This window comes from Echeneis naucrates, chromosome 16, assembly GCF_900963305.1.
Source record: "Echeneis naucrates chromosome 16, fEcheNa1.1, whole genome shotgun sequence".
Classification (NCBI taxonomy): Eukaryota; Metazoa; Chordata; class Actinopteri; order Carangiformes; family Echeneidae; genus Echeneis; species Echeneis naucrates.
In genome coordinates this window covers 14791637-14802425 of record NC_042526.1, presented here as the reverse complement: position 1 = coordinate 14802425, position 10789 = coordinate 14791637, and the positions used below count along the sequence as shown (strand labels likewise).

Genomic DNA, 10789 nt, shown 5'->3' with positions numbered 1-10789 from the left:
ATGTGTAGAAAAATAATACAGTGGTAACACAGTCTTTGACGCAAATGCAACACCTTATAAATGTGACTAAATCCAGAGCTCTCCATTGTTTGAATACCACAGATCCCGTGTGTAACCTATAGATGTGCAATGTCAGATAAAGGTGAGCTAATATATACTCATTCTGTCAGACGAACACTATATCACAAAAAAGAGAAGTGAAACTATAATGCGATGTCAACATTGATTATGTCTGGAGCATTTGGACGACAAAAAACTCCCACTACTTCTTAAACATCCAAATAGATTTATTTAGTATTATTCCAATCCCCATTGTAAAGTGGTGTGTCCAAAATATATATATATATCACCATTATATTGAAATTATGCTTTACAATCGAGGTCTCGGAGACCCCCGAACAGAGGTGTGCCATTTAATTAGACTCCTGAAAGAAAACATCAGTTTAAAATTCAGTTTATTCAAAATATAAATCAAGAAGAATGATTTTAATTAAATTAGTATGTTATTTAGGATGTCATACAGAGACCTCCCTGCAGTGCTCTGAATTAGTTGGAGGTGAAATAATCAAGTGTAACTGATGCCAAAATATGATGAGTTTCAGCGGCTGAAGCAGGTGGAAGGGATTCTGGATGTGATGTCCTGATTTATTTGCTTGCTGAACCTCAGTTGCAGATGAATGAATACGGCTCCCAGATGCGTTAGCCACATGTGACTGATGATTGTTGATTTCATCCATATGTGATTGCTGCTGTAGCAGTCTCCACTTCCCTGGGAAAACTTTTGGAGGCGGGGATTGGTTTCCATTTGGCTTCATAAGCAGTCACTGATGTTGGCAGAGGTGTTACTATTTCAGTGTAATGCAGCTGTCCTGTAAAAAAATCCTCCCACTGCGGGCGTTTTAACCTTTAACCTTCAGTTTCTACTGAAAGGGGGTGATCCAGTTGTAAAGTCATTGAATTGTACTGAACTGCACTGAGATGACAAAACAAAGTGAATGAGAGAAGTCTTGCGTTTTTCTTGTGTTGTTTGTTATTTTCTCTCCCCAGCAACACTGAATCATAAAACATGTACACAAATATTTCCAAGCGTGGGGGACAACCTGAAGAAAACAAACTTTGTCACATGTGATGTAATGAATTGTCGAATTATGTGTCAATCTGATGAGCAGGTAAACCCCTCGGGCTGTTCCGGGTGTGTCTTCTGGCAGAAATACAAGTGATTTCATTTCTCAGTGAATTCAACTGTGCTGCTGTGAGAAGGATTGTGCTGAATGGGCAAGAGGGGCGTTGATTTCATGCTGCCGCCCTGTGGTGACACTAGGCAAACACAAAAGACCTGAACTGAGCAGGTCTGTCATGTTGGTGGACTCAATGTGGAGCGGAAGACGGTTTATGTTCCGCAGAAAAACCTCTGACCCCCAACCTGTTTTTCCAAACAGCCTCCCAGAAACACGATACTTCATTTGGAGATTATGGTTGTTATGCCTGAACTTGAATAAACATATAAAAACCGGTGAAACTTCCAGCCTTTGCAATCTTTATCTCTTTGGACCACCTGTGTATGTATGTACATATGGTGGTGTCCAGCCTCGGCGTTGGGACGCCTGCTAAGGATCACAAGATGAAGCTAGTGGGTTGTGAAATGATTGCCCTGAAAGGACATAAGAAAAATAATGTAAAATATTTCTTTCACACCTCTACAAAATGATCAAATGAAAAGTCAATATTCCTTCTTGAAAAACTCAAAATTTATTAACATGACATTATATTTAGGGTGCAAACCTTCATCCTTATGGCTCATGAGCAAAAAAAGATGATCAGTGGTACATAAAATTTTTTTTTTTTGCATTATCAAAACATGATCATTAATAAAACGTGTGTCATTTAAGACATGAGCTGGATCATGAGCCCAAAGAAGAAACACAAAGTAGACTAAAGAACATGTAGGCTAACTTGTCATCCTGACAATAACTGGACTAAGACAGACCGTGACCTCTGAGCACCGAAACCCTGATGCTTGCATACGCGGTAACAAAGTGACAAACGCAGCGAGATGCATCTGAAAAAAATAAACCAGGGAGCAAATGAACTCTCCAAAGCGTTATTAACATATGATGAGTATACAGCAGATATGTACAATTTATACACCCAAAAAAACAGCAATGACGTAAGAGAAATATTTCACATATATACTGTAAATATAAAAGATTCAAATGAAGTGTATGATAAATTAAAATCATCTGAAAGAGCTAAGTTACTGTGTAAGACAATTGAGTGATGACAGATTAGCAATATTAAAAACTTAAAATGTATAGTTTCTAATCTAGGAAGAAAAGAGATGTAATCAAAAGGAAAAGAGGAGCTGGTGCATGGAAACACGTGATGAAATGGACTCCTAGTAGACTCCAGGGCTGTTACGGATCCCACAACAGAGCACCATGGTGAAGATCATCTCGAAGATCTAAACGGAGTAAAGGACAGGACAGCTTTATCCAATGCATCAGTGCTCCTCATCACAGCTGATAGAAGAAGAAGTTACAGTCTGACACTCACCATGATGACAGCAACCACCAAGGCAGCCAGACCAATAAGGTGGAGCTTCTCAGAGAACAGCTCGATCAATTTATCATGACAGCTCTGTGAGGGGGCAGAGAGGCAGAACAGCCGCAAATGTGGGTTACATAACTAAACTAAATATGCTGTTGCAGTGAAGTCATTTGCATAATGACAGTTTCAAGCTAGAAACCGAGCTTAGTGAAAGCCATTTATATTGTGTGGTAAAGTTTTTGATTGTGAATCAAGTAAAATAAAAATAATTGGACGGGAATGAGCGATCTGTGAAATGTTTGAAGTTCTCTCGCCACATTAAAGTGAAATTCTTATCAAAGCAAATTTGTACATCAAATCACGAAAATGGGAATTTCCCTTCCTCTCGTGCGTACCTGAGATGTAGTAAAATGTTCTGGAGACTTTCTTGGACACAGGGTGCCAGCAACTTGTCTGAAGAGCGCACTGTCGTCTCCTTTACCGCAGCAGTCAAGCTGGAGGAGAAAGCACGAAAACAAACCATTCACTCATACCTTACTGGTTACCGGCACATAGCAGTAACTATTGTCTGTTCATATCACACCCAAGGCAAATGAGGCAAAGATTTACTATCATGACATACCGTATTGTGGAAAGCATCCAGGACCTTGATGGCAGCATCTTTAACAGGCGAGCCGGAGACGTCCAGAGCCTTGATGTAGGCAGAGTCGTAGAAGTTGATCAGTTCTTTGGAAATCTGTGGGCAGATTGTTTTAGAGACACAACAGCAATCAGACACAGCAAGTTCGCTGGAACTAAAGTGAAAATAAAATAAATACATAAATAAATCAGTGCAAACACTGAACAGTGAGCTGTGTGTGTGTGTACTCACCGTGTCCCTGTTCATGAAACCCCAGATTGCTGCTGCCACTTCACAGGCAAACAGGATCACCAAAAAGAAGAAGAACTTAAGAAAGAAAATGAAGCAAAAGTGTTTCTTACAAATTAGAAATAAGTTCCTGGTGGATAAGGCTCACATGCTCGAGCTACAAATCAGACAGTATAGAAACTCACAGTTCCCAGCAGACACTGAGATTCCTGAATGGCACCGTAACACCCGAGGAAACCAACAAGCATCATCACAGCACCAACTGCGATCAGTATGTACACACCTGTAGACAGTGAGAGCAGAAAAATTAAAGTGTCTCATCATCGTGTCCTCAGCACCACTAGAGGGCAGCGGTGTAGGAACATTGTGTGTGCTGCTTGGTTATTGATCAGACACATTGTTGTAAATGGACTTCCTGGTTGTTTCCCTTGGACAGATGAAGGATAACAGGACGTTAACGACATTCTGGGGATGCACAGCTCCTAGACGGTGACAAAGAGAAGCGGCGCAAACTCTGTGCTGCTGCCAGGCCAGGAAATGCCTTCAAGACAGCCCAACCCCCAACAAACGCCCACCCCCGGACTGACCTCTGACCCCGAGCATTATCCTCTCTCAAGGAACCGTGTGAATGCACAGTCAAGCAGACACATCTTTGTGTGATTAAAGTGACATAAAAGTAGACTTAGATCATTAAATATTACCTGCTCAGACCATGTGTTTAGACTTAAAAATCGATTGTTGGTCATTATCCAAGGTGATGACAAAAACTACAGTCGCACGTCACATTTAATGGCAAACAGAAGAACTCGCACCGGAATGGGCAATAAAACTACAGGTACAGCAGAGGCCTGGGCTCTGTTTTATACTTCTCACACTAAAACAGCAGTGGACCTGTAGCTGATTTACAGGACAAGAAAACCATTCATCAATAGACCAAAACACGTATTGTAATGTCATCAGCCTGCTTTAAGTTGATCTTCGTTCCTTTGTAAGATCAAGTAAAGCACTAACATCTGAATAAACGAGGTATTAAAAGTAATGGCCCTTGTCATTCCAGATAGTTTGTCAATGTGAAGCCAATTATGACTAATTTATATATATTGGGGCAGTTTAATAAACAAAAATCTAAAAGCTTCAGCTGCTAAGTAAGCACTAAGTCATTTCTACTGCACAATCAGACAATGTATAGTACTGTTCCTCACTGTGTTGACATGAAAATCAACTGAACATATAGATATAAAAAGCGCAGTTTCACAGGGGCAAAGGAAACCCAATACTTCTTCCACCACTAATTTTAGTGCCACACTCCGGGAGCTGCCTGTGTCTCGGCTTTCTATTCTTACACATGCTAAGAAAATGCTTGCAGCCTCTAACGTAGGCTGACAGAGCAGTCCGAAAGGGACAGACAGTGAGACACTCCGGCTCTTCAGTGTCCACAGGCCGCCAGCACCTCGCTACCTCAAACACCATGCACAGTTCTCTCTCCTGCCCTACACCTTTTTTCTCTCTCTCTCTCTCTCTCTCTCTCTGTCTGAACTCAACACCCTCCTCCTTTTGTGCAGCCTGCCCGTCTCTCTTTTCTCTTTCAAGGCTTGATCTTTTTGTTGTAGTGAGAAAACGGCTACAGGGCCAGTAACCCGGCAATGTGGCAAAGCAGCCATTATTTCCACTGCCTTCCATTACTATGACAACACCCTTTGAGGTTTGAAGGCTATTGAGACTTAAAGGGAGACAGGCAATTTTGTACCACCGGGGAAGTTCATTTATTTCTTGTCTCCCTCTGTAATCTCCAGAGGGCCAGAGGGAGGGAGGTGAACCCCAGCTGAAAGCTCCACTTGGACTCCCTCCACTCTTAAAAACACAAAAAAGGCAGAGGCTGTGAAGCCATGTCCACACTGTCAGAGCTTGACACCAACAAACTGAGTTGAAACCGTCATATTGAATGTCAGGGCATATAATGAATCACTGAAAGGAAGGATATAAAGTAAATAGACCTTTCCTATTGTCATCTCGCTTACAGCAAAGAGGTAAGACAGCAGATGCTGCATCTCACCTGACGTTTGGTGTGACATCTGGAACAATTCACTCATTCTGTATCTTGCCAAATGTTAAGTAGAGAAGGTTGATCTCTTATCTGTATGTTTAACATGAACCTGAACTAACCTGTTCGCTTGGTTTAGCATCTAAAATAAAAACAAGTCAAATATTCGCCATGCTCAGTCCAACTGGAGAAAATCAGCACTTAGCACACTATCTCAGGACTTTGTTCAGCATGAGACTAGAACAATCTTAGTTTAACACGATAACTGGAATTGGAGGAACAACTAGCTCTGTGCCACTACAGCTCACTACTTTTAATTTTTACATTTTTTTTCCCTGTACATATTGAACAATTACACATTACATGTTCATTGTGAATGTTTTGGGACGCTGGAGAGGTTTAATTGTGTTTCGGACCCTCACCTTTGTAAGCTAACATTCGGAATATAATTATTCAGTTCATCCTCTCCTTGCTGAATAATTTTATATTTAACATATGAGAAAAGTACTGGGCTTGCTCATTCATTCCCATCAAGTATCAACTTGGGCGTGCAGGAGTTTGACAACGAAGATGAAGTTTGTGTGACAGAGTGAGACCGTGAGATCATGTGGAGCTTTGCACTGAAAGCAGCTGACATTTCAGCAGGTGAGTGGCAACAGAGGGCCGCTCTCATTTACACACATTGAATATCAGCCTTAGTGCGATTTGATGGTTGGAAATTTATTAATGAATGATACAATAAAATAGAGTCCAGTAATTAAGACTTTTGAACCCAGTCCATTTGTGTCATTTTCATGTGGGAAATTTAGGAGAAGCGCTGGTGTGATATAATGATTTATGTACTGACAGAGCAGTTTTCAGTGGCCAAGAGGCTTCAGATAATGACTTTCCAACTGTGTACATTGATTGCCTGATTTCATAGCCTCCTTAACCACAGGGCATTAATTTTACATTTACTGCAGTTCTGTAACAATGGCGAAACACTGGAATATGCGGGTCTGAGCCTCTGCATTAAAAATACAGTGCAGACCGACTGATATGTCCTGTATTTGACACACTTAGTGTGTCCGCTCCAGAATGGGAGGCTGTAGCACTTACTATATCAGACTCCTGACAACTTCCGCCAATAATGATTTCGGGCGCTGGTTGAGAGGTAGGAGACTGTGCTTTTTCAGCCTTACATAAATACCACTTTGGTGTGCCAGCATGCTAAAAAAAATCCACTCCAAACTCTAATTTCGGAGGTAATGTGCAGATGTACAGGGTTATTTGAATTATGCAAGGGCGTATGTTCAGGGGAGGGAAAAAAAAAGAAACATTGCCTTGATCTTGCTTGGGTGGGCCTCATTTGCTGCCCTGCCTTTAAAATCACGATGTGCCTTTCCTCTATAAAAAGCATGAGCTTGCTTTCGCTCTGTATATTTACTGAGGAGTAAGTATGGGAGAGCAATGGCAGCCCAATTCTAAATTAATGGGCTCACTAAAGTTCACCACCACAACAAACTAAAATGATGGACCTTTGAAATGTTTTAAAACACAGCATGTATTGTAGGTTTCAGTGCCAGTCCCTGTACTGCTAAGGCCAGTGAAGGGGACGTGCTGTTAGCTCCGGCTCAAATTTCTAAATCTGGGATTCGATTTATTCTTTTTGCAAAGTTGTCCAGAGAGCAAGCTTTGCTGCGTTCCCACAAAACACCTAGAAATTCCCAAGGATCCAGTAATTTAAAGTGATAGTGATAGAAAGCATGTGATGGGGTTCATTAGTTTTATCAGCGCTCACATCTGTCTTGACATCTGTCTGAAGCATCTGCTCTTTCTTGAAATAAACTTGGCACTCAAATTGTCCGAAGTTAACGAATGTGTATATGTTTATCTGATTTACAGGTCATCTCCTAGAGCGCCGGCTGTGCTACTCTTAAGATCAGATCCTGCACGTAGATCCTGTTTCCTGTTCTACACTTTTCGAGTTGTCCTGCTTGTGCTATTTCTGTATGTTACTCACATGGTCCCAAACGATTTCATGGTAGCTCGGCAGCATAATGGTTAGTGCTGTTGCCCCACAACAAGTAGGTCGTGGGTTTGATTCCTAGGCCTGGTTTTGCTCGTTCTCCCTAAATTCTCTGAGTGTGAGTGGACTGGCGACCTGGCCAGGGGTACACCCTGGCCAGGTCGCCAGGCCAGGGTGTACCTTATTTTTTCCAAAAACTGATAAGCGGTAGAAGTTGAATGAATGAGTTCACTTCCACCGCTGATCTGTCTGTCATGTGGAGAACAAGATCTAAGAAAAAGAAACGCTCAGGAGTAACAGGAAAGGTAACCGCTGGAGCAGAAGCTGATGACTGAGAAACTCACAGGGGAGCAGACCATGAATTCTATACAACACGATGACATTAAATTTGGTAGCACTTCTCTTTTATGTGGTGTCCCTTTGTTGAGACTGTGACACTGAGGATATGATCCACTTCTATGGCATTTGTAACCTCATTGTGGGCTGCATTGTTTTAATAGATTGTGATAATTTTGAATGATGTGCTTCTTTTTCCCTTTGTATCCTCACGCTGCACTGCACTAGATGGACATGCTGCACTGAAGTGTGAAAGTTTAACAGCTATCTCAACCTTGAACAGTGAAATCCAGCCAGGAAATAAAGAACATTTTGTATATCTAAGCTATCAAATAAAAGGATGATGATTTTAGAAGACTAAGTGACCATCTCAGACAGATATGGATTTCTTCTGTGTGAAGCGCTGGTGATGGTGGCGGAGAAGCTCTTGTGTTAAAAGTGTATACTCACTGATGTAGAAAGTGTTCGGTGCTTGCTGACCCTCAAACTTCAGTATGAGGAGGTTGCTGATCTGACTGTCCTGGTGGAGCCACAGGGCCACTCCTAAGATCACACCCCCAGCCAGCTGTCCCGAGGAGAAAAAGGTTTTAATCATTCTCTTTAAAGTTCCCTTACTGTGGTGAGAGAGGGAGGACCAGAGCATTTCAGTATCTGAATGTTGTGTTGGCATTGATATTAAAATCAACTTGCAGTTATCACTTTTTTTGGAGAGGATATCCTGACACCACAGTGACCCACGGCATAGAGTCCTCACAGCATTGTTTAAAGCCAACAGCTTTGTTTTCCAATGTTATCTCCTCCGATCTCTCCTCAGTTATCTATTTGATAAATCAGAAATATCCTGATAAAAGTGTTATCGTACAAAAGCTGAGGGAGCGTAACTGTGGAGGGATCTGATTCAGTGACTTTTATTTGTCACATGCTCATGCCTGCTTCTTTTTTTTTTTTTGCCCATGTTTATATCAAGATATCGGCACATTTAGAGCCATGCACTCCATTGTTATCCAAGAAACAGGAAACTGAGTCCTCGACGTGAAAAATAGCAAAATGAGGAAGAGGGGGCTCAGAGTTTTCACAATGATCGGCACAACAGCAAAACCAAGAGAGGAAACACTCAATCAAGTACGGCGGGTGCAGGATATGGTGACTCTTTGCTCACTTAGACAAAAAAAAAAAAAAAAAATTGGAAACTCACAGACAGGTTATTAGTGCTGACTAAACAAAGGGGAAGAAAGTCTGAGGTGGCATGCTTAAGCATCAACATCAAAAAGTCAATCTACTGAAACAACTTTTAGAGAATTAGTCAGTGCTCAGTTTACAAGACGAATGGAGAATAACTGAATAGTAAACCTGCCCCACCGGATAAAGTATTTCCTCAGCTGAAGGGCACCAAAAGCTGCGAATTGGGAACCAAATTGGAACAAACAGTTGGAAACAGACGTTCAGAGTTTTCCCCTCTCCCAGAAACACGGTTAAATCTCAGCCTCTATCTTTTTAATGTGAGAAGAACCAGACCCGAAGAAAGAAAACTGCCTGGAAATTGCCCTCTGCTCAGGTATAATTTGTGCCGTTTTTCCTCTAAAACATTTGCAAAGATCAGACTTTAGTGCCTGGGGTGGTAGGTTAATATGATCAATGAAATGCGGATTTTGAAGCAGAGTTGATGTGAGACATGCAGCAGTGAGATGCCCAGCCAGCCCGGCGAGGCCCCCTCTCACTCTCTCTCAGCCCCTGCGCTCGGCCATGCTCAGAGTAAGTTTTGGTGAAAGCTAAGAGCATTTTTAAACACTGCCAGGACAACATTTTGTGTAGGTCTTCCTGTACTGGTGCTGCTACAGACAGATGAGGCCCCACACAGAGCAGCATTACAAGAACAACGGGGCGGGAAGTCTCTGCTTCTCCATTCACTATTTATCCTTCAGGAACTGAAAGCCAGATGTGTGACTGTGAGAAGCTGTTACTAAGACAGACGGAAAGATTGCAGAAGGTGGTTGTAATCTAACGTTATGCAGGCTGTAAATAAAAATATATTCAACTCACCCAGAAAACAAAATTAAAGAAGAATAACATGTATTTAATGCATTTCGTGCAGCCCGCCACAGCCATGTTGCCCTTTTGTTTTTCGTCCTTGAGCCCAAATCAAACACTGCGAGAGGTCAGTCCACTGTCTGATCACACTCTCTCTGCTCGTTCAGACCAGGCGAAGGAAAGGCTTTCAGGGCTGGAAACTCCTCCTTTATAATGAAGAGAGTAAACTGAGACGGAGACTTACCCCCCAAACCCCTCCCCAAAAAAGAGCAGGAGTCTGAGAGACCGTCAAAACCAGTTGCATCTAAGTGAGAAGATAAGACCAACAGCCATTTCTGTCCAAATTAATTGGAGCTGAAGTCAGAGAAAAGCAGGCTACACGTTTTTGTTTTCTCCAACAGAATAAAAAAAGGTCATTCTGTTAACATCAGAACAATAGTTACTCATTAGATTATATTTTCAATGACGAGAACAACATCAGTTTATTTAATTTCTGCCCACTGTCTGAGATGTGATCAAAACCAGAGGACCCAAACTTTTATTAAAACAAACAATGGCGCCCTCTGCTGGCGGCGTTGTGCCCATGTGGAGGCCCCATTGGCTGATTCCTCCACAGATCAAGTGCAGCCGGTCACCGTGTTGCGCACAGATGACACTCGGCAGTCTCTCTGGCTAAAATCACCACCCCCCCCCCCCCCCCAGTCAGTGCAGACTGTTCACGCTGTGATCAGTCTCCGTCCTTTGGGCCGTAAATCACCAGCACACATGTAGGCCGGTTCTCTGAGCAGACTGTGTAATCGCATGGGCGGATCTGCGCGTTCATGGCTCCAGGGTCACACCTTCTCCAGCCGGGCTGTGCATGAAACCGACGGGTCCCCTGTGACATCTTCAGCCTCTGTCCGGCCGAAACCCTCCGAGGCACGACGGGAAACGTGTTAAAAAAAAAAAAACAAAACCGGGC

At 42.4% G+C, this 10789-nt stretch overlaps 1 protein-coding gene across 1 annotated transcript; it reads right to left on the bottom strand.

The window, feature by feature from the left end:
* Positions 1-1732: 1732 nt before the first annotated feature.
* On the bottom strand, positions 1733-9994 carry LOC115056489 (CD81 antigen-like). The gene is made up of 8 exons (XM_029522961.1): positions 9841-9994; positions 8251-8365; positions 3601-3698; positions 3419-3493; positions 3170-3283; positions 2943-3041; positions 2554-2637; positions 1733-2461 (listed from the first exon to the last, which is right to left on the bottom strand). Exons 1-8 carry the CDS (start codon positions 9904-9906, stop codon positions 2396-2398), a joined length of 717 nt encoding a protein of 238 aa, XP_029378821.1. The 5' UTR covers positions 9907-9994; the 3' UTR covers positions 1733-2395.
* Between the last annotated feature and the right edge of the window lie 795 nt (positions 9995-10789).

What these genes read in the sequence shown, in the direction of transcription:
- LOC115056489 (XM_029522961.1), bottom strand. Translation starts at nt 9,906, where the DNA reads ATGGCTGTGGCGGGCTGCACGAAATGCATTAAATACATGTTATTCTTC. An exon ending in TCTTTAATTTTGTTTTCTGG is followed by an intron (nt 8,366 to 9,840) that starts GTGAGTTGAATA and finishes TCCTCGGGACAG; the next exon opens with CTGGCTGGGGGTGTGATCTT. An exon ending in ACCGAACACTTTCTACATCA is followed by an intron (nt 3,699 to 8,250) that starts GTGAGTATACAC and finishes CACTGTCTACAG; the next exon opens with GTGTGTACATACTGATCGCA.